This window comes from Notamacropus eugenii, chromosome 7, assembly GCF_028372415.1.
Source record: "Notamacropus eugenii isolate mMacEug1 chromosome 7, mMacEug1.pri_v2, whole genome shotgun sequence".
Taxonomy (NCBI): domain Eukaryota; kingdom Metazoa; phylum Chordata; class Mammalia; order Diprotodontia; family Macropodidae; genus Notamacropus; species Notamacropus eugenii.
In genome coordinates, this window is record NC_092878.1 from 124584466 (window position 1) to 124608948 (window position 24483).

At 37.1% G+C, this 24483-nt stretch overlaps 1 protein-coding gene across 8 annotated transcripts in view; it reads left to right on the forward strand.

Moving 5' to 3' along the window:
• Positions 1 to 24483, forward strand: part of TBCK (TBC1 domain containing kinase) — a 259980-nt gene that overhangs the window by 72150 nt on the left and 163347 nt on the right. For all 8 annotated transcript variants that reach the window (XM_072625035.1, XM_072625034.1, XM_072625038.1 and 5 more), the window contains exons 8-14: positions 3893 to 3954; positions 4302 to 4363; positions 8707 to 8855; positions 10801 to 10939; positions 12426 to 12525; positions 15706 to 15755; positions 15979 to 16108. In XM_072625035.1, coding sequence (XP_072481136.1) covers positions 3893 to 3954; positions 4302 to 4363; positions 8707 to 8855; positions 10801 to 10939; positions 12426 to 12525; positions 15706 to 15755; positions 15979 to 16108 — 692 coding nt within the window. The remainder of the gene's footprint in view (positions 1 to 3892; positions 3955 to 4301; positions 4364 to 8706; positions 8856 to 10800; positions 10940 to 12425; positions 12526 to 15705; positions 15756 to 15978; positions 16109 to 24483) is intronic.

Sequence of the window (24483 nt, forward strand, 5' to 3'; positions counted from 1 at the left end):
CCCTTATTTTCCCCCTCCCTCCCCGAGATGGCATGCAGTTTTATATAGGTTTAGACATACATTCCTATTAAATACATTTCACTACAGTCATATTGTGTAGAAGAATTAAAATGAATGGGAGAAATCATATAACAAACCAAAACGTAATACAAAAGAAAATGATCTGCTACATTCTGCTATTGAGTTCCAAAGTTCTTTCTCGGTATGGAAGGCATTTTGCCTTAAAAGACCATTGGGAATTTTTTAAGTCATTGCATTGCAATGAAGTTCCAAGTCTACCAGAAAAAACTCTCACACACTGTGGTTGTTGCTGTACACAGAGTTCTCCTGGTTCTGTTCCTTTCACTCAGTATCAGATCATGTAAGTCTTTCCAGGTTTCTCCAAAGTCTTCCTGTTCATCATTTCTTAGTGCAATAGTGTTCCATTACTTTGATATGCCATAATTTATTCAGCCATTCCCCAACTGATGGGCATCTCCTTGATTTCCAGTTTTTGGCCACCACAAAGAGGGCTGCTATAAATATTTTTGTATATATGGGACCCTTTCCCATTTTTATATTCTCTTGGGGATACAGTCCTAGAAGTGGAATTGCTGGGTGAAAGGGTATGCACATTTATGTAGCTCTTTGGGCGTAGTTCCAAATCACTCTCCAGAATGGTTGGATCAGCCCACAGCTCCACCAACAATATAGTAGTATTCCAACTCTCCCACATCTTCTCCAACATTTATCATCTAACTGTTCTGTCATGTTAGCCAATCTGATAGGTGTGATATGGTATCTCAGAGTTGTTTGGATTTGCATCTCTCTAATCAATAGTGATTTAGAGCATTTTTTCATATGATTATAGATATCTTTAATTTCTTCCTCTAAAAACTGCCTGTTCATATCCTTTGACCATTTATCTATTGGGGAGTGATTTGTATTCTTGTATATTTGACTCAGTTCTGTATATATTTTAGAAATGAGGCCTTTATCACAGACACTAGTTGCAAAAATCCTTTCCCATTTTTCTGTTTCACTCCTAATCTTGGTTGCATTGGATTTGGTTGTGCAAAAACTTTTCAGTTTGATGTTATCAAAATTATCCATCTTGCACTTCATAATGCTTTCTATCTCTTCTTTAGTCAAAAGTTCTTCCCTTCTCCATAAATCTGGTAAATACACTAATCCTTTCTCCACTAATTTGTTTATAGTATCAGTCTTTATACCTAGATCATATACCCATTTGGACTTTATTCTTGTGTATGGTGTCAGGCATTGGTCTATGCCTAATTTCTGCCACACTTTTATCCAGTTTTTCCAGCAATTTTTGTCAAAGAGTGAATTCTTATCCCAGAAGCTGGGGTCCTTGGGTTTATCAAACAGTAGATTGCTATATTCAGTGACTACTATGTCTTGAGTTCCCACCCTATTCCACTTGTCTACCCTTCTGTTTCTTAGCCAGTAGCAAGTCATTTTGATAATTGCTGCTTTATAATACAATTTGAGATCTGGTAGAGCTAGGTCACCTTCCCTAGCATTTCTTTTCTTTAGTTCCCTTGCTATTCTGGACTTCTTGTTCTTTTAGATGAATTTTGATATTATTTTTTCCAGCTCTAGAAAATAATTATCAGATAGTTTGATTGGTATGTTGCTAAATAAGTAAATTAATTTAGGTAAAATTGTCATTTTTATTATACTGGCTCGGCCTACCCTTGAGCAACTCATGTTTTTCCACTTACTTAGATCTGACTTTATTTGTGTGAAAAGTGTCTTGTAATTGTCCCTGGATTTGTTTTGGCAGGTAGACTCTCAAATATTTTATAGTGTCTACCCTAGCTTTAAATGGTATTTTTCTTTCTATCTCTTGCTGTTGGGCTTTGTTAGTAATATATAGAAATGCAGAAGATTTATGTGGGTTTATTTTGTAACCTACAATTTTTGCCAAAGTTGTTTATTATTTCCGGTAGTTTTTTACTTGAATCTCTGGTATTCTCTAAGTATATTATCATATCATCCACAAAGAGTGATAACTTAGTTTCTTCTTTGCCTATTCTAATTCCTTCAATTTCTTTGTCTTCTCTAATTGCTACAGCTAACATTTCTAGTACCATATTGAATAATAGTGGTGATGATGGACATCCCTGTTTCACCTCTGATCTTATTGGAAATCCATCTAGCTTATGGAGATATAATTCTTGAATGTCATAATAGTGCCTTCTTCAATGACCAACAGTGCCATTGGAAATTGATTGATTTCTAGATAATGATATTTATACACCACTTTAAAGTTTGCAAAGTACTTTTATATATGTTAACTCGTTTAATCCTCACAACAACCCTGTGAGATAGGTGCTGTTTATCCCCATTTTATAGATGAGAAAACTGAGCCTTCAGAGGTTAAGTGACTTGGCTTAAGGTCAAAGAGTGACTCGGCCAAGATTTGAACTTCCTTTCTCCAAGTCCCATCTTCTAATAATCATTGTGCCACCTAGTTATCCCACATAAATAAAAATAAATAATATATTAATAAATAAATAATTAAACAGTAATGAAAAATATTTTCTCTTGAGTCATGTTGTGCTTTGGAATATATCTCTTAATATTATTAAAACCCACTGCCTCTCTGATTTGAGTGAATATGATAAAGAATTAATATAGGATAATTAGGGTTCCTTCCTTAATCTATGAAAAATGGTCATTTTTTTCCTCCATATATAGCAAGGCCACATGTTTGCATTCAAATTCATATGTGGATAAGTGAAAAAAGAACATACAACCAAAAATTAACCAGTAGACAGGCACCAATAAGGCACATACATGATCACATAACAGATCTGTGTCCCAAGACCAGAAATAGACTTAGGGTGTAAGTGACATAAATGAAATTGTATGAAATTGTTCTATACTTAAATCCAAAGGTTTATCAGAATCAAGAATTATTTTCCCTTCCCTAAAGTACTCTCCAGTTCCTGGTTCTATCCATTGGAAATATCTTAATAATTCCCAGGGAAGATGGCTCTCTGGGAGAGTGAAGGGGGAGGGATGCAAGGAGTGATTTAAGTGATGTAAAAACAAAAACACATTTATTTTTTTAAGAGTTACAGGGGAAAAATGCCATGTTTTTATCTGTTTTGATTTCTTTTGTGGGGGGAGGGCAAGCCTCATGACCTGGGTAGGCAACGAAGAATAAGGAAAGTCATTGCTCAGGTCCCCAAGAAGTTCAGTCATTTGTCTGAGTCCCCACAACCAACGTGGGCCAAAGGTAGAGCTTAAACTCAGATCTTCCTGAATCAGAGTAGGGAAGACAGAGGAAGAGAATGAGCATTTAGATAGTATCTACTTTGTGCTAAGCACTGTGCTGAATACTTTGCAAATGATACCTTATTTGATTCTTATAACAAACCTGTGAGGTAGGTGCTGTTATTACCTACCCTCGTTTATGGTTGAGGAAACTGAGGCAAATAGTGCCCAGGGTCACACAAATAGGAACTGTCTGAGGCCAGATTTGAACTCAGATCTTCCTGACTCCAGGTCTAGCACTCTATCCACTGTGCCAGAGTGCCACTCTATCCAGCTGCCTCAGAGTAGAAAGCAGGAGGCTGCTTCCTAGTCGCTTTCTCACACTATCTCAGTTGTATACCTTTTAACCTTACTTAAACTGAACCTAAATTTTGTAAAAAATAATTTGCAGTCTTCATTGTTTTTAAATAAAAGAATCAGAAGGGAAAAGTTAAAATCCTAAAAATTTAAATATCATGTACTGTGTGGTAGACCAAGTAAAACACATTTTTAAAAAATCACAAATTTTAAGATATAAGAGGTCCTGGTGGCTTGTAATTTTTTTATGCATTTCTTTTATGTACCTTAGTAAAGTTTTGTTTTCATTCTAATGGCTTTTCTGTCCTAGGTTGTATGGATGATACTATAACAGTCTTGGCTGAGGAACATGGTTGTCTGGACATTATAAAGGTTAATAATAAGCTTATAAATAAAAGAGATTCATTTAACATAGCTTGTTAAAAATCATGTATTAGTTTTAGATATTTCTCTTATTTTACTTAAATAATTCAAAAAAAATTTCTTAGGAATAAATTAATTTCCAATAGCACTATATTTTAAAACTGTTCTTACTTTAGTTCCATGGTTTCCCCCAAAATCTATTGTGATAATATATTTTGTTAAAATTGTACACATACATATAAAATTTATGAAAGTACTGAAAATGAGGAATCTGGGTTTTTTTCTAAACTAAAAAGCTCTTTGTATGATACTTTAGAGTAATACAAAACTGATCTTTTTCTCTTTTTGTTTTCTAGGAACTCCCTGAAAATGTGATGAGTCTCTTGAAGAAATGCCTCACTTTCTACCCTTCTAAGAGGTTAATAACTCTCTTAAATTTCTCCTGAAGAGGGCAATAGTAATACTACTGATTTGGGACTTAATAAGATTTATAGTAGACACAAACTTAGTTTAGCATATTTTATTTTCTTATGTTCAATAAAACTAGTAGCTCATATTTTTGTACTCACACTTTAGAGTTTACAAAGCTGTACATCACTGAAAAGACAATCTTTGGAGTATAGTATTTCCTTTTTTTAAAAAAATTAATTAATTAATTTTTAGATTTTGACGTTCATTTCCACGAAATTTTGAGTTGCAATTTTTTCTCCCCATCTCTCCCCTCCCCACCCCATAATACCTTGCATTCTGATTACCCCTTCCCTCAGTGTACCCTCCCTTCTATCATACCCCATCCTTCCCTTATCCCCATCTTCTCTTTTTTTGTAGGGCAAGATAAATTTCTATACCCCAGTATTTGCATTTCTTATTTCCCAGTTCTATGCAATAATAATTCTCAACATTCATTTCTGATACTTTGTATTCCACCTTCTCTCCCTCCCTCTCTCCCGACCTATCCCCACTGAGAAAGCAAGCAATTCAATACAGGCTATATATGTGTCGTTTTGCAAAAGACTTTCATAATAGTTGTGTTGTGTGAGACTCACTATATTGCCCTCCGTCCTACCCAGTCCCTCCTTATTTTTTCTATTCTCTAATTTGACCTTGTCCCTTCCCAAAACTGTTTACTTCTAGTTACTCCCTTCTGCCATTTGCCCTCCCTTCTATCATGCCCCTCACTCCACTTGTCCCCTTCTCCCCTACTTTCCTGTAGTGTAAGATAGATTTTCATACCAAATTTAGGGAACATATTATTCCCTCCTTAAGACATAAATGAAGAGAGTAAGCTTCACTTTCCCCCTCTCATCTCCTCCCTTTTCTCCTCCATTGAATAAGATTTTTCTTATCTCTTTTATGAGTGACAGCCTGCCCCATTCCATTTCTCCCTTTCTCCTCCCAATATTTTCCTCTCACCCCTTAATTTTATTTTATTTTTTTATGAATATCATCTCTTCTGTTTCAACTTAACCTGTACTCTGTGTGTGTGTGTGTGTGTGTGTGTGTGTGTGTGTGTGTGTGTAATCCTTCCACCTACCCAAATACTGAAAAAAGTCTCAAGAATTACAAATACTGTCTTTCCATGTAGGAATGTAAACAGTTCAGTTTTAGAAAGTCCTTTATGATTTCTCTTTCCTGTTTACCTTTTCATGCTTCTCTTGATTCTTGTGTGTGAAAGTCAGATTTTCTACTCAGTTCTGGTCTTTTCATCAAGAGTGCTTGACATTCCTCTATATCATTGAATGACTGTTTTTTCCCTTGAAGTATTATGCTCAGTTTTGCTGGGTAGGTGATTCTTGTTTTTAATCCTAGTTCCTTTGACTTCTGGAATATCCTGTTCCAAGCCCTTAGATCTCTTAATGTAGAAGCTGCCAGATCCTGTGTTATCCTGCTTGTATTTCCACAATACTTGAATTGTTTCTTTGTAGCTGCTTGCAATATTTTCTCCTTGACCTGGGAACTCTGAAATTTGGCCACAATATTCCTAGGAGTTTCTCTTTTTGGGTCTCTTTCAGGAGGTGATCAGTGAATTCTTTCAATATTTATTTTGTCCTCTGGTTCTAGAATATCAGGTCAGTTTTCCTTGATAATTTCATGAAAGATAATGTCTAGGCTCTTTTTTTGATCATGGCTTTCAGGTAGTCCCATAATTTTTAAATTGTCTCTCTTGGATCTATTTTCCAAGTCAGTTGTTTTTCCAATGAGATGTTTCATATTTTATTCTATTTTTTCAATCTTTTGGTTTTGTTTTGTGACTTCTTGGTTTATCTCATAGTCATTAGCTTCCCTGAACTCTATTCTCTATTTTAAAGAACTGTTTTGTTCAGTGAGCTTTTGAACTTTCTTTTCCATTTGACTAATTCTGCTTTTAAAGGCTCCTTCTCCTCGTTGGCTTTTCTTACCTCTTTTTTCAATTGAGTTAGCCTATTTTTAAAGGTGTTATTTTCCTCAGCATTTTTTTGGTTCTCCTTTAGCAAGCAGGCTGACTCATGCTTCAAGCTCTTCTATGGCCTGAGCCCTTTCATATTCATTTTGGAGATACTAAAGGCAGAAGCCTTGACTTCCTCTGACAGTATGCCTTGTTCTTCCTCATCTGAAAGGATGGAAGGAGACACTTGTTCACCAAGAAAGTAACCTTCTATGATCTTATTTTTTTCCCTTTTTTGGACATTTTTCCAGCCAGTTACTTGACTTCTGAATCCTTTGTCAAGAAGAGGGTCCTAGGGTTCCTCCTCTCCCCAGTACCTTGCTCAAGGCTGAGATTCAGATCAGCTGCTCAATTCCCCAGGGGCTTTGGGTGGGGGCGGGGCTGCCACTGAGGGCTGAGGTATTCAGATCAGCTGCTCAGTTCCACTACGGACTTTAAGCTGAGGTGCCTGGACAATGGACCCAGGCTGTTTCTACTGCCAGGGTAGCCACCCTATGCTTGCTGCTGCTGCCCCCGCCTCTGCCACTGCCTGGGAACAATACTGGGGGGACCCTGTTCCCCTCTTGCCCATCTGGGAAAGCCCTCCCACACTGACCTTCAGAGCTTTCTTTGTCGCTTGTGGGTTGAGGGATCTGGGACCCACCCTGCTGGGAATTTTTCCCGAGGTCTGTTCAGGTCCTGTTTCTCCCAGTGCAGCGCAGCCAGAGCTGGGCTCCACTCTGTTCAGTGTCCTGTGAGATAGACCTTTCTAGGTTACCTTTGTCTGGAAACCTTTTTCGTTCTGTTGTTCTGTGGCTTCTGCTGCTCTAGAATTTGTTGAGAGTCATTTTTTATAAGAATTTTGTGGACTGTGGGGGAAGCGCTAGAGTATATGCATCTTTCTATTCTGTCATCTTGACTCCACCCCCAAAGTGTAGTATTTCCTTTTGAAAGTAGCAACACACCTCTCTTGTTAAGTAGCAGCATATCTTTCACCTCTTTTTCTGCTTTAGTTTTTGTATTGATTGATTACATAGAAAACAAACACTGAAATGGAACCAGGTAACTAGAAGTAATGAAATTATTCCTTCATGTCCAAGTAGAGTGTCACCTAAACCATGGCAGAAGGGAAAAGAAAGAGCACTATTAGGTCTACTAGGTAACCCACACCTTTGGTGTGAGAGCTGCTACTCCACCTTGGTGTCCACCTTCACCCAGCTCTCTCCTGTGGCTCTAACAAGCTGTAGCATGCACCATGGCCACACCCCAGTGAACAATCTCAGCAGATGCGCTAAACCAGGTTGAGGGTAACCAGTGGGCCTCAAACCCACTGGTGAATTAGGGTGATGTCTACCCAAAGAATGTGAAGACTTCCCCTGATAGAATGGGCAGATGAAACCAATTTGTTCCAAAGGCCATGAAAGTACCTGAAGCAGGTGCTGTGGAGCCCTTAGAGCTTGGTGAGCCTTTGAAGATGCCAAGACTATCCACCACATCTCAGGCCATCACCAGTCCTGACTTTAGTCCTACCACTGGACTTTGATGACTGGAAGAAAAAGTGAGGCTGTTGACTTTACGCAGCTCTGCCTTACTAAATCCGCTTCACACACAAGTCAAAAGACATTTCCTCATGCTGTCCTTGGTTCTCTTGGAAAACAAAGGATGAATGACAGTACAGATTTGTTCTCAGAGTCAACCTGATACCATGGAAAGACTCTGGATCCCGGTCCACTCACAGCTTTACAATTTAATAGCACTTTTAGCTTGGGCAAATCATTTCATCTGTAAAATGGAAATGATAATACTTTATTTCATAGCATAGTTATGAGGGTCCGATAAGATAATGTATATGAACTGTTTTCATCATTGTAAAGCATTGTGTAGGTATGAGTTGTTATTATTTGCTTTAGTGTTTCAGATTTTCTCCAGCACTGAGAGTGACTTGCCCACGTGTGTCAAAGACAGGACTTGAACTCAGGTCTCCCAGATTCTGAGGCTGACTCTCTAAGGCAGCTCTCTAAATCATAACTTGCAGAGCAGGCATTGATTTGCATTAGAGAGCGTCATCACTTAAAGTTCTCTCTGCTGTTGAAATGACATGCAAGCACTCTCTACTTTCCTCCTCCTCCTCCACAAACCCCAAATACTTCAAATTAGCCTGCTGTCCAGGTCTTAACAGGCAATCTTTGTGAGTTGCTGTGGCCAAAACAATTCATCACCTGATGCCCCACCTTCTAGAGATGAAGTTAATGAGGTATTCTGAAATTGTAATTATTCTTCTGAAATGTATGCTCTCCTAGTTCAGGAATTTTAAAATGACTTTTATTTTTACTTTGTATTTTAAATGTGTCTCTCAGGCCAACTCCTGATGAGTTACTCCAGGACAAGGTGTTCAGTGAAGTGTCACCTTTATATACACCATTCCACAAACCTGCCAGTCTGTTTTCATCTTCTTTGAGATGTGCTGATTTAACTCTGCCTGAAGACATCAGTCAACTGTGTAAAGGTAAGGCATGGAATAAAAATGATTGGGGCCTCTTTTTAAAGAAGGCATGCTCGTTTCTGTTTTTAATTGGCCAACTGTATAGAAGCAACTGTCCATTATATTAATGAGATTTTTATGACTAGTTAATTATTTGGAAATGGTTATTTCTGGAGCTGCTTATAATGTGATTCAGACTGAACTCTGCTAATGCTTAATGAGATCTACTGGTGCTTAAATTCTTACAGTATTTGCTTGGAAAAAAAATCTCAGTGCTCATATTAGAACCTGGGTCTCTGGATTCCTAGTACAGTACTCATTACACTGAATTTCCTAGTAATCAGTCAGTCAATAAGCATTTATTGATTGTTTAGTGCTAGGCTATAGACATAAATATAAACATGAAACATTCTTGGCCACTGAGGACATGAAATTTTACGGGGAAAAACAAAATGTTTCTACATTAACAGATAGAAAAACAGATTCAGTATAATTCATGACAGAGAGATGCTAGAAGCAAGAGCATCTGGAAAAGTTGTACAGGGGAAGCATTTGAAGGAAGACAGGGATTCTAAGTGAAGGAGATGGAAAGGAAATGCTTCTAAACATGGGGGATAGCCTCTGCAAAGCCAGGGAGATGGGAGATCGAACAGCTTGTGGTAGGAACAGCAAGAAAAGACAGGATGAAGATTAGAGTGTAATAATGGTAGAAGGGCATTTTGGGGCCAGGTTGTGGAGACCTTTAAGTGCCAACTGGAGGAGTTGGTATTTGATCCTAGAGGCATCAGGAAATCATTGACATTTATTGAGAAGAGAAGAGACAGAGTGAGAAATGTGCTTTGGGAATATTGCTTTGGGAACTGTATAGAAAAGGTTGTAAAGGGGAAGGCTAGAGACCAAGAGTCCAGTGAGGAGTCCATTGAGATAATCCAGGCAAAAGATCCTGAGTATTTAAACTTGGGTGGTGACCATGTGAGGAGAGAGAAGAGATGTGAGGGCAGAAATGACAAGATCTGGCAATTGAGTGGCTTTGTCTGGGAAGGAAGGATAGGGAATTAAGAGTAAGTGAAATGTCATGCTGAGGTGAAACTGGGTGCCTGGAAGGATGATGGTGTTTTAGACAGAAATAGGGAGGTTTGGGAAAGGGAAGAGTTTGAGGAGAAAGATAATGTCTTTTGTTTTAGATGCTTTGAAGTTGAGGTGCCTATGGGACATCTAGTTTAAAATATTCAAGTCAGTTGGAGATGTACAGAGACTAGAGCTTGATATGTGGTTTTGGACATCATTTGCAAGGAGATAATTATTGAACTTGTGGAGCTAATGACATTAAGTGAGAAAATAGAGAAAAGAAAATAGGGTCCAGAACACAGCCTTGAGACACATGCATAGTGAGTGAGCATGGCATGGATCCAGCCTGGCGCTCTATCCGCTACACCACCTAGCCGGGCCCATTTAATTGGCTGTTCCACTTAATCATTTTGTAAGCATAATACTTCTCAGGGCAAGCTTTTGAAATCCCACACTCACTTGGGGGGTGGAGGGAAGGTTGTTTGTGCTAAACTTACAAACAGATTTCAAAAAACAAAACAAAAAGCAAACAGAAAACAGATTTCCTGGATTATAGTTTAGGTTAATGTATACCCTGTTTACTAATGAAGTAAAATGTCCATTTTAACTGAAATGGACAACATTTATTTTGTTCATGTAATTCTGGGCAGTTGATGTTGTATTCAGTAAAAAAAAAAAAATTCAGTAAACATACCTTTTCTCATAGAAAACTAAAAATCCACTCAATTACTCTGTCTGCTTCTGACCCCTGGTGCTTAAATAGTTTAGGTTTTCCTAAAGAAAATGACTACTGTTTAGTTGATATGCACCTTTAAGAATGTCAGATTTATAATTTTCATTGTTTGCTTGTAATAGCAACAGAAAAAATGATAATTCATTGTCATTTGACTTCTGTTGGTAGATGCTGACAGTGATTACCTAGCAGAAAGATCAATTGAAGAAGTTTATTACCTCTGGTGTTTGGCTGGAGGAGATTTGGAGAAAGAGCTTGTCAACAAGGAAATCATTCGCTCCAAACCTCCTATCTGCACGCTCCCCAAGTAAGGAAAGAAAAACATCTTGGGGGAATGGAATGGGAGAGTGGGAGTAGCATTTTCAAAAAACTTTTGGTATCTTTTTTTAAGCATTATGACTCAGTAGCTTTGAGAGCAACTAGAAGTTAACACCAAGTTCAGTCACGAGCCAAAGTCTATAATCTCAGCATTCCCATCAGTATTTCTTGTTCTTGTTTTCTTTGTAATTATCATCTTTTTAGGAATGGCTTCCTGCTCTTGTCTTGTTGTCTTTGTGGAATTTAAATCATGATTATAAAAAACATGCCAATAGGAATTAATGTTAATGTTTGAATCAGGATATGAAATGTCTGGCACATAGTAGGCATGTAACATGCCAGTTAATGTGTTGGGAGAGAGAATGTAATTACTCTTGATGAAAACAGGATGCTGATACAAAAATATTTTCTTAATTAAATTAAGTTAGCAGCCATATCATGTTGATTTCAAAACCTGTCCTTATTGAGATTAAATCTACAGAACTACACATGTAAATTGGGAGAGAAGTGGTAAAAGCAGGAAGCACTATATGTGAGAGCGGTCACAATTACCTTTCTAGATTTTTTTTGACCCATATCTTTCCCACCTCCATTTCCTATTGGCAAATGACATCTCTTGGGCAGTAGAATGTACTGTCAAAATTAGATTGAATAATTTGAAACATCTGATGAAATAATCTGTTTCAGTGATATTTTTTCTCTTTCTTTTTGTCATAACATGTTAAATTATTAGCTTGGATTTATCAGCGTTTTTCCATTGGTTTTCATTTGAATTGACTTCTAAATTATTAGTGTGGGTAATGTTCATTCATTTGTAAAAATAAGTACTTCCGTATAGGAAATTCTTTAAGAAGAGGATGTGAAGAATGTTTTGACTCTGAAATACATTTCTAGTGAACTCTTTAAAATCTTTAATAATGTTTTTGATTGTTTCTCTACTTCAGAGCTTTCTCATTTTTCTTCATTACAATTGTTTCAGTGCACACATACAAGATTTCTCCTTATCATGGTATGAGTGACTTTCCTGTGTAGGTTGAAATCCCTATGGGAGTAGTTTTAGCACCGTACCCAGAAGAGCAAGAGAAACCTGCCTTCTTGTGTTCTTTCATGTGCTGTCATTTTAAGTTTGAATGCAACATTCAAAGTGTAATAAAAGGGTAGTGCAGGAAGTCTAGTGCAGCTTTAAGATGTGAAGTCTTAAAATTGTACCAAGATTTTTGGAACACCAAATGCCCGTGTACAAAAGAGTCTTAAAAACCTGGCATACTTGAACTCCTCTCATCTAGGAGTGAGAGATTTCACACTCCTTAATCTTAATCTCCTTCTTCTTAAAATAGTTTTTCTTTCCTGTTTGGTGGAGCATAGATTGATTCTCAGTTTGAGTTTACTTTATAACAGAAGTAAAAAGTTGAGTTTAATGGGCATTTTAGAAAATATCACTAGAAATCTCAGTTGTGTTTGTCTTTCTGTTCTAGTTTTCTGTTTGAAGATGGTGAGAGCTTTGGGCAAGATCTCGATAGGAGTTCCCTTTTGGATGATACTACCGTAACATTGTCTCTCTGCCAACTAAGAAATGTAAGAAAACAGTTACGTGTTGTTATTTTAATTTAGGTGTCATATTAAAGTATATTAATAGTAGAATTTTTATCACTGTATAGTTTTATGAAGTTGGTTTGGGTGATTTAAGTGACAACATATTGCTTTTTAAGTCAAACCACATTTTAACCACATTGTATGTAGAATGTTTGGGGAAGATATGCTTTCTCTTATTACTTGAACATGGAAAGTGCGTGTGGCTTATTAGGATTTCATGTTTGTCAAACAAAATTATCTTCTTTAGTAAATAAGCTAGTTTAATTAGGGAAGTATCTGCTTCATGATCATATTAAGATATTTCTAGCACATGAATTCAGTTTATAAATCAAATCTTGAATTTAATTCAAGTACTATTTTTAAATAACTAAGCATATGGACCAAGACCCCAGTAAAAATTGCTTGAAATATACCCCAGACAGTTCTTCATAGCCATCAAGGACTTTGACATATCTGAATTTTTACTTTTAGGAAGCAATTTATCTAAAGTCTGTGTATTTACGTACAAAACTAGTCAATTACAGGTGTCATTATCGGGAGCGTACTGTCAGAATTAAAGGACACATCTCTCTTAAAAATCAGTGAACTGCTTTTGAGTTTAATATATTTTCTAATAGAATTTATTTTGGTGTTTGGGAAGTATCTATTGTGACAAAACAAAATATATCAATACATTTTTTAAAAATCTGTTAAATGGAAAAAAGTAAAGTGTATGCACTTTGTGCACACATATCTGAAGTGCATATATGATTTTAATTGCATTTATTTTTAGTACTAAAAAATCAAGTAGATGGTAGTTTTTTATTTATTTTGTCAGTCATAATAACTAAAATTATATCAGCAGGTCATAGGGGATTTAGGTACTGTTATAAAGATCATTCTTTTTGTATAAAATGTTTAAATATGTCATATTCAATCATATCACTTGTATAAAATATATATTCTTACAGTACATGTACTTAGACATATAATGTGTACATATATGATACATACATGCATGTACACACGTGTGCATACACATGAGTTTTTATTTGTGTTTTATATATATGTGTATGTGTGTGTGTATATATATGTATATGAAAGATATTTATATATGCTTTGTGACATTTTCCTTTTTACTATCAGCCAAGAAAGTGACATCTTTCTGGGAAATTTTTAGCCATGTACTCTACCATAAGAGGAAATAATAGAATATAACTTAAGAATATAAAAACTAATATACTCTAATGGACTAAGAACTCACACGGTACTGTGTTCTCTTCCTGACGATGATTTTGTGAGAAACTATTGGTTTTCAAGGAGACAGTCTTAAGTTGGAAAAAAAAAATATGAGAAAATTGCAGAGAATGAAAATGTTCCCTCTGTAAACCATAATAATTGAAGGGTAAATAATTGTCAGTTGGTTGTTTTTCATTGTACCTGAAATATGTAAGTCCCTATGCTGTGAAGGAGGTGGAAAACTTACAAGATATGGTACTTTCTCTGGAGGAACTTTCAAGATAGTTTGAAAAGTAAGATATAGATATGTGGGGAAATAAGTTACGTTACAAAGCAGAAAATGAGATACAGAAATAAGAGACAACTAGACTTACTGATTTTCTTTCACTGAATTAAAACTGAATGTTTTAATTTAGACACAGCCTAAATTTCCACATGAGCCTCCAGTTTCTAGGTTCACTGCATTTCTATTCTTGAAACCGAAATCGTTTTTTCCTAAAACCATGGCATAAGTAAGTTGACAGTATTTTAAAACCCAGTATAAATTTACATGCGAATCATCATATTAGCATGCAGAAACCAAGTGGTATTTTATATAGGTCTTTTAAACCATGGGCCTGACTTATATAACAGATGTACACCTTCTTAATACATAAGAACACAAACAATAAAAACTTTACTTCTTTCAGTAATTACAAGTTTTTTAACTTATATAAAGATATATTCCTACTGGCTTCTAGGCAGACTGGGATAAATGCAGAGAGTTTCATTTGGGAAAAAAATATAGGTAAATTTTTAATCTTTTAGGCAACTCACAGTATTAGTTCAGACAGTTTTCCTCGATGCTCCTTTGGAATCCTTCTGACACCCTGAATGGAAGCGTGCCTGTGAAGAGAGGATGAGTGTAGAGGAGGCTGAGTGCTGGCTTGGGTCCCAGCAGACAAATCATCCTACTCTCCATTTAGGGGGGCGACCTTCACAGCAGGGGCCATGGGCAAAAAGCCATAGGATTTGATGAGACAGCTTAGAGGTGGTCTGTGGATTTGCTCCTTTGCTACTTGCCCTGTGATGCTTTTGAAGAATCCTTAGAATTCTGGTTGTTATTATTGGAGGAAAGGTGGAACTGTAATGACTTTTTGGTGAGAAAATTAAAGACAGAAAACTGATTTGCACCTAATAACAGCTAATTATAATAATAGTTACCCTTTCTGTAGTGCTGTATGGTTTCCAATGTGCTTCACAAGTACATCATTTTATTCTAACAACAATCCGTGGAGGTAGGTGCTATCACTACCCCCATTTTACTCATGAGGATACCAAGGCAGACAGACTTTTAGTAATTTGCACAAGGTCATTTTCACTAATAAATGTCTGAGGCCATATTTAAACTCAGGTTTTCTTGTCTCCAGGGCCAGAACCCTATCTCCTGTGCCACTTGAGCTGACTCCTTTTGCACCTCTTAATTTGTCAGCTGTTTTCATCCCACTATGTAAGAAATGCCATTTACTAACATGTCTAGCTGTGTCTGAATGCTAAAGCAAAAAAACAAAATCTGGCTTTTACTTTTAAATAAAGGATGTTTATAAAACAAATAGTCAAGTTGTATTATATACCCTTTTATTACCTTTCCATATATGATTTGGAAAAGGCCTTATCATTTTATTTGGTTTAAAAACTAATTATTCTGGCTGTTTTATATTGTGTTTGGCAAATGTCATAGCAGATGGCTAACACTGATGGGATATGTTGAGAGAAATCCATTATTGGGACTGAACATTAACAACTTGTTTACAATATGAAAGAATTCTTGGATTCTCGTTTATATTGTAGTGTATATATTTCATACCGTCCTGGTGATGCGTTACTTTTCCTATCAAAGGCAGATCGTTGTTGATTCTTCAGATGTTCACAAATATATATATATATATTTTTTTTAATTTTCAGAGACTAAAAGATGTTGGTGGAGAAGCATTTTACCCCTTGCTTGAAGATGAGTAAGTATAGATTGTCTCACTGAACATTTATTCCTTCTTCAGTTGTTTGTATGACAGTGGAAAGCAGTATCTGTGGTCAGAACATTTGTTTTGGTAAGAACAAGAATGAGAGAATCTTCTAGTCCTTTGCATCGTGATGGGTTTTTGTTTTGTTGGTGGTTTCTTTTTAATCTGTATGTTAACTTTTAGTCGTCCTGCTGCTTTTTTGCCTCTTTTTTCACAGCCAGTCCAATTTACCTCATTCAAACAGTAACAATGAGTTGTCTGCAGCTGTCACTCTTCCTTTGATCATCCGAGAGAGGGACACAGAGTACCAGCTCAACAGAATTGTTCTCTTCGACAGGCTCCTGAAGGTTGGGATTCTCTAACATTGTTTCGTTTTTTTTCCAATTTATTTATTTATTTTTAGTTTTCAACATTCATTTCCACAAGATTTTGAGTTTCAAATTTTCTCCCCATCTCTGCCTTCCCCCCACCCCAAAACACCATGCATCTGAGATTACCCCTTTTCCCAGTCTACCTCCCTTCTGTTACACCCCTCCCCTTATCCCCATCTTCTCTCTTTTCTTGTAGGGCAAGATAGATTTCTATACCCCATTGCCTGTATTTCTCATTTCCCAATTACATGCAAAAATAATTCTCATTATTCGTTCCTAAAACTTTGAGTTCTAACCATCTCTGCCTTTCTCTCTCCCCATCCATCCCCAATGAGAAGGCAGGCAATTCAATATAGGTTATATATGTGTAGATTTGCTAAAGACTTCCATAAAAGTCATGTTGTATAAGACTAACTATATTTCCCTCCATTCCTATCCTGCCCCCCATTTATTCTGTTCTCTCTTTTGATCTTATCCCTCTGCAAAAGTGTTTACTTCTAATTACCCCTATCCTCTCCACCCATCTCCATTTGCCATCCCTTCTGTCATCCCCCTCACACCCCACTTGTCCCCTACACCCCTACTTTCCTGTAGTGTAAGACAGATTTTCATACCAAATTGAGTATGCATTTTGTTCCCTCTTTAAGCCAAATGTGATGAGAGTAAGCTTCACTTTTTCCCTCTCACCCCTCCCCCTTTTCCCCTCCACTGAAAAAGCCTTTTCTTGCCTTTTTTATGAGAGATAATTTGCCCCATTCCATTTCTCCCTTCCTTCTCCCAATATATTCTTCTCTCACCCCTTAATTTTATTTTTTTACATATCATTCCATCCTATTCTACTCACCCTGTGCCCTCTGTCTCCGTCTCTGTCTCTCTACATACATATATATATGTTTTGTGTGTATGTGTATGTTTGTCCTTCATTGGCGGAGACCATGCCATCAGAGAAATAATGACATAATTTGCACTTGACTTTGTTTTGAATGAAGGAGGGCTATGCGGGTCACCAGCCTCACTTCTCCTCCAGAACCATCTGAATCCAGTGACCAGATATTCATCAGGATGACTAGAGATGACCCAGGGTGAGGCAATTGGGGTTAAATGACTTGCCCAAGGTCACATAGCTAGTGAGCGTCAAGTGTTTGAGGTGAGATTTGAACTCAGGTCCTCCTGACTCCTGCACTGGTGCTCTATTCACTGCACCACCTAGCTGCTCTGTGTGTGTGTATAATCCCTCCAACTACTCAAAAACTGAGAAAAGTTTCAAGAGTTGCAGATATTATCTTACCATGTAGGAGTGTAAACAATTCAGCTCTAGTAAGTCCCTTATGATTTCTCTTTCCTGTTTACCTTTTCATGCTTCTCTTGATTCTTGTGTTTGAAAGTCAAATTTTGTATTCAGTTCTGGTCTTTTCATCAAGAATTCTTCTATTTCACTGAATGACCATTTTTTGCCCTGAAGTATTATTATACTCAGTTTTGCTGAGTAGGTGATTCTTAGTTTTAACCTCAGCTCCTTTGACTTCTGAAATATCATATTCCAAGCCCTTCGATCCCTTAATGTAGAAGCTACCAGATCCTGTGTTATGCTGCTTGTATTTCCACAATACTCAAATTGTTTCTTTCTGGCTACTTGCAATATTTTCTTCTTGACCTGGGAACTCTGGAATTTGGCTACAATATTCCTAGGAATTTTTCCTTTCAGATTTCTTTCATGAGGTGATCGGTGAATTCTTTCAATATTTATTTTACCCTCTGATTCCAGAATATCAGGGCAGTATTCCTTGATATTTCATGAAAGATGATGTCTAGGGCTCTTTTTTTGATTGTGACTTTCAAATAGTCCCATAATTTTTAAATTGTCTCTCCTGGATCAATTTTCCAGGTCAGTTGTTTTTGCAATGAGATATTTCACATTATCTTCTATTTTTTCATTCTTTTGGAATTTCTTAGTTTCTCATAAAGCCATTAGCTTCCATCTGCTCCATTCTAATTTTTAAAGAGCTATTTTCTTCAATGAGTTTTTGAACCTCCTTTTCCATTTGGCTAATTCTGTTCTTTAAAACGTTCTTCTCCTCATTGACTTTTTGGGCCTCTTTTGACAGTTGAGTTAGCCTATTTTTAAAGCTGTTAATTTCTTCACCATTTTTTTGGGTCTCCTTTAGCAAGCTCTTGACTTGCTTTTCATGATTTTCTTGCATCACTCTCATTTCTCTTCCCAATTTTTCCTCCACCTCTCTTACTTGATTTTTCAAAATCCTTTTTGAACTCTTCCATGGCCTGAGACCATTGCATACTTATTTTGAAGGTTTTGGATGTAGAAGCTTTGACTTTTAGGTCTTCTTCTGATGGTATGCATTGTTCCTCCTCATCCAAAAGGATGGAGGAAAGTACCTGCTCATCAAGAAAGTAACCTTCTATTGTCTTATTCTTTTCCCCTTTTTGTGTATTTTCTCAGACAGTTACTTGAGTTTTGAGTTCTTTGTCAAGAGGAGGGTATACTCTGGGGACCTGTAAGTTTTCAGTTCCTCCAAGGTGGCACAATCAAGGGAGAGGATTTTACTCCTCTCCTGGCCTGTGCTCTGGTCTGTGAGCAGGATTCCCTCTCTAGAGCCTCCACCAGCTCCACCACACCAACCAGCACTGCTCCTCACCCCACCATCAACACTTAGGGCTGATATCCAGATCAGCTGCTCTATTCCCCCAGGGTCTTTAGACCCAGGGCTCCAGGAATGGAAGCTGGGGCTACCTGGTGCCGGGTCTAGACTGCTGAGTTCCCTTCTTGCCCAGGTGAAATATCTTTCTTACTGACCTTTCAAGCTATCTTTGGTATTTGTGAGTTGAGGAATCTAGGACCTGGAGCTGCTGCCAGTGGCGCCTTGAAGCCTGCTCCAGTCCTGTCCTTGCCGTGGCATGGCCAAGGCTGGGCTGTGCTGTGCTCCACTCCCAGTGTGATAGCCCTTTCCTGTCAGCTTTCCAGGCTACCTTGGGCTGGAAATCTCTTCCACTCTGTCATTTTGTGGCTTCTGCTGCTCTAGAATTTGTTTAGAGTCATTTTTTACAGGTATTTTATGGGCTGTGCGAGGAGAACTTTGAGAGCTGTGTCCTTGTACCCATCCATCTTGGCTCTGCCCTTTAACATTATTTCAGTAGGTTGTATCTGGTCAGTCTTGCTTTGAAGAATTTCCCCATTAATTCTTAGGAGTTATTGCTTCCATTTGAAGCTTATGTCCTGTGATCTATCTTCAGTTCAAAAAACAGTGAGCACTTACTGTTTGCAAGCCACTCTCCTGGGAGATGTTTTAATTAATAGTAAATGTATGTGTTTGTTTATACACATACATACTTTATATGTACGTATATGTTTTTGTGTGTATGTGTATGCATTGCATATGTGTGTATATTTCTGTGTTGTGCATCACACATGCACACATTTCCCCTTTATACACCTGTCAGTTAAAGCATATCTCTCAAGAGGGTGCCATGCATATAGTAAGTGCTTACTGTTTTCTGAACTCAAGACAGATCGTAGGACATAAGCTTCAAATGGTAGCAATATCTCCTAAAAGTTAATGGAGAATTCTGTTTTCATATTTATATGCAGTATGTGTATATTACATATTATATGTTAGAAACATAATATATACATACACACGCACACCCTGGCACACAGACATATGTCCTTCCGCATTGGGTTGTGAGCTCCTCACAGGCAAGGGCTGTTTTTTGCCTCCTTCTTATCCTGAGTACTTAGCACAGTGCCTGGCACATTATAGGTGCTTAATAAATATTGATTGATTTTTCTGTGTGTGCATGTGTATCTCCCTATGTATGTATGTGTGTGTAAATACACACAGAAGTTTATTCATTGTGTGCATACATATAAGTACATTTAAATATAATGTCATATATTACATATATTATTTTTACACAAGACAATATATATCATATATAAAGCTGTCATTATGTTTCTATGTATACACATACACATAATTGATTCTTGTCATTCACAATAATTATATTGTGTAAAGTTTCTGCAAAGCCTGAATTAGCAAATACTGAACCAGTTGCTTCTAGGAGAAATACAGGGTAAGGTTCCCATGATCTCTGATCTCAGCGTTGACTTCAGTACATTCTAGCTCATCTCATGTGGGCAAATTGTCTCTTCCTTTTATGTACCCTGTTGTTGATTCATTAACATTGAACTCACAGCCATTATTACTGTAATTCATGCCTGAACAGAACTTATTGAACAGATGTATTTTCTCTGTAATACACATCACAACCTTCTTGCACACGGGAGCACTAGATGAATACTTCCATCACTAAGCTTGGGGGCCATTTTAAACAACAAAATCTCCAACACAGAGTACAAAATATGAATAAATGTGGTTCTTAAAAGACTGCGTAAAAATACTTGTTTACAGTATACATGACAGCTGAAATAAGGAGGCAGATTGTGATCTTGTTCAGCCTTAGCTAGGAGTATAAGAATTGGGCAAATCAGATTTTTCACTTCTCTGCTCACATCTAAGAATTACTGTAAAAGAGCCATAAGTATGGATTTTGGGATTATCTAGTGAGTAGGCAAATTTGAAATATGGAAAACATGAGTGATGAGAATCAACTGGAAAAAGAAAGAGAGACAGAGATGGATATGTATTAATTTATTTATACTTATGGAGTCAAAAAGATCTGAGTTCAGATTTCATCTTGAACACTTCCTAGTTGTGTGCCTGACCTGACAAGTCACCTGTTCCCTGTTTGCCTCAGTTTCCTCATCTCTAAAATGGAGTGATAGTAACTACCACCCAGAGTTATTATGAAGATCAGATGTGTTAATAATTGCAAAGCATTTAGCACAGAGCCTGGCACATAGTAAATTCTATATAAATGTTAGATGTTATTAGTGAATTATATCTACATTGTACTGTATAGCATTACTTTGGTACTGCCTTTGGGTTTCATGCTTAGACATGCTTTTGGCGTGTTTGTAACTAAATATCAGAATTAAGGCTAATACATACCCATCTTACATCAAATTTTGATTTCTGGTAAATAATGTTATGCATAGCAATGTTTCATTTTGTGTATTTGCCTTTAATTCATGTGTGTGAATGGGACATCTCTTCCAGACCAGGGCTTCTTAACTTTTTTTCACTTGTAAGCCTTTTTTTCATTTTGGCAGCATTATTAGTGTTACGTGACCTGAGCTCACGCTCAGTCCAAAGTGTGCATGCTTTGTGTTCAAAACCAAGGCTGCAATGGAATTGTGCACTGCCACATGGGCAAGCACTGCCAGAAAAACCTCAGATTCATTATGTGTTTGATTTTAATTAATTTTTGGTCATTGGGCGTTCAGAAACCTTTTACTGTTGCCAAATTTTTTGCGACTCCATATAAAGTCATAACTCACAGCTTAAAAAGTGTTGTTCTAGACCAAGAGTATTAGACATTTCACGGATGTGGGATTCTCCATCATTAAAACCTCAAACTTTCTAGGAGTTTGTAGAATGTCTTTGAGCATTTCTGTGGCTGAAGACCTTACCCAGCAGCTAGCCTGGAAATGAGCATCTCCAGTGTTAATTAAGCTGATCTTCAAATAATAGATACATAAATTCCCTGGGACTCTATCTGAAGTTCTTTCAACTTGGGTAGACCAAGCAGAGCTTGAAGTCCTCTAGCATAACCTCCAAAGGCCCCCATGATATCCAATTAAAACTTTACTGGAGAAACAGAATCAATGACTAACAATAAAAGTGTCAGCTATTACCATCTTGGATATTTTTCTGTTTTGTGTTCTGAACTTTAGTTAACTGAATCTTAGAGACAAAGGACTCTTAAGGATACTTTATAACCCTATTTTTATATAATATGAAGTTTTTATGATAATTTTTGAAACAACCATCTAGGAATCCCTAATTGATACTTCCCCATCCCCAAAGGTGAACCAGAAATAGATGTGTAAAAGATTCTGGGGGAAAAAAGCTGTAGTCAGACACAGCAAGACTGATCAGTTAACACACTGAAGATGTCTGAGGCTTTTTAGCCATCTACTTTATTACCAGAAGCATTCGCTGGCAACTCAGAGTTCACTACTGTCTCTGAATTTTGTTTCCTTGGCAATATGCTGACAAATGATTCAGTGATAGACAAGGAACTAAAAATGGTAATGAAAAAAACCCCAAACCCTAGCATGTCCTTTGAGAGGCTAATAGGAAAAGTCTTATATCGATATAACATCTTGTTTTATTCTAAGCCAAAATGTAGGATTTCAGTCTATTAAGCCAGTGTGTCTTCTTTAAATAATCAGTCCAAGGCCATTTAATTATTCAGTCTTTATTGCACAGTGAGAATTCAGCCAATCAGTATTTGTTGAGAGGTGAGAGACTTGAGGTAGGGAGACCAATTAGGACATTATTTAGTAGTCCAGGCAAGAGGGGATGCAAGCCTATCCTAGAATAATGAATGTATGAGTAAAAAGAAAGAGATAGATGTGAGAGCTAGAAATGACAAAGTTTAGCAACTAATTTTATACAGTCAGAGAGAGTGAAGAATGAAAGATAATGCCAACATTAAGAACCTCAGCCACTAGAAGATTGGTAATGACTTTGACAGAAATAGGGATATTTGCTAGAGGAGTGGATTTGGGAGGAATTGATTGATTATTGACCATTTCCAATAACTGCTAATAACTGATGCATTGCTTCTAAAGATTTGTAAAGTGCTTTAAGTAATCAGTATATATTTAATAAGTTACTGCTACCATGTTGCAGGCATTGTGCTCAGTTCTGAGGATAAAAGGGTAAAACTGAGCTAGTCCCTGCCCACAAGGAGCTTACATTCAATTGAAGATGATGACATATACATATGTAAATATTCACAAAATTTATGGAAAATGCAAGTTAATTTGGGATCATTGGTACTAGTAGCAGCAGGATTGAGAAATACTTTACCTACCAAGTGGTTCTTCAGCTGAGCTTTAGGAAAAAGTTGGAATTCTGAGAGGAGTGAAGTCAGTGTGCCCTTATACACACACACATACACACATGCACACACACACGTGTATATACATGGAGACACACACATATAATTTCATTTGATCCTTCCAGCACGTTTGAGGTAAGTACTATTATTATCATTTTGCAGATGAGAAAACTTGAGTGTTAAAGAAACTTCATGACCTATCTGTGGTCACACAAGTAGTAACTGCAGAAAGCAAGATCTCAAGCCCCGATGCTTCTAACTCCACCTCCATCATTCTTTCCCTTGCATTACGCTATCTATAATTTGCCCAGTATTGTGCAAAGGGCATTTAGGGAATACATGAAAATGACAAAGCATAGACCTTTTAATTGTCTTAAGTAACAAGGCTAATGTGTAGGGAACAGTTAAGAACAGTGCAAATGAGTTTAATTAGTACGTTGGTGGTAGAAAGATCCATCGACCCAGGGTTCTTAACCTTTGTGTGTATGTGTCACGGATCCCTTTGACAGTCTGGTGAAGCCTATGAACCCTTTGTCAGAAAAAAATATTTTTAAGTTAATGAAGCAATATACCTATGATTACAAAGGTTATGAACTTCTGGATTAGAGTGTGGGCAGTGAAAATGAAGAGAAGGGAAATCTGAGGGCAATAAGCAACTAAGGGCAAGGACTGTGGCTTTCTAAATTCTCTTATCCTGCTGCAGTGTTTTACATGTGGTATTGGTGTTATTCAGTCTTTTTCTGTCATGTACTACTCTTCATGGCCCCTTTTTGGGTTTTGTTTTTTTTTTTTTTTTTTTGACAGAGATACTTAGAGTGGTTTGCTATTTCTTCTCCAGCTCATTTTTCAGATGAGAAAACTGAGACAAACAGGGTTAAGTAACTTGCTCAGAGTTATACAACTTAAAGTTCCTGAGGCTGGATTTGAACTCAGGAATTTGAGTCTTCCCCACTCCAGTTCTCATACTCTGTCCACTGTGCTACCTAACTGCCCTCTGCCTGCAGTAGTTCCTTTATAAATATTAGTTAAATTGCTAGTGTTTTGTTGAATGATGTGAATAAAAATGATGTGACAGGTGGCAAAACAATTTCACTAATGAAGATGGTCTTAAGCTTATTAATTATTTATGAAGCAATTATATACCTGCTGTGTTCATAGAACTTGTCTAGCCAGTGCAGAAAATACATAGCACCTACCCTCCAAGGAATTTGTGATCTGATATAATACTTACAGGTACTTTTAGATTTCAGAAGAGGGAGAGATCAGAAAGAGGTTGGACTTCTGAGAGAAGAGGTCGATGTGGGTTGGTCCTTGAAAAATGGATAGGATGTGGATAGGTGGAGTGGAGAGAAGGAAACCTGAGC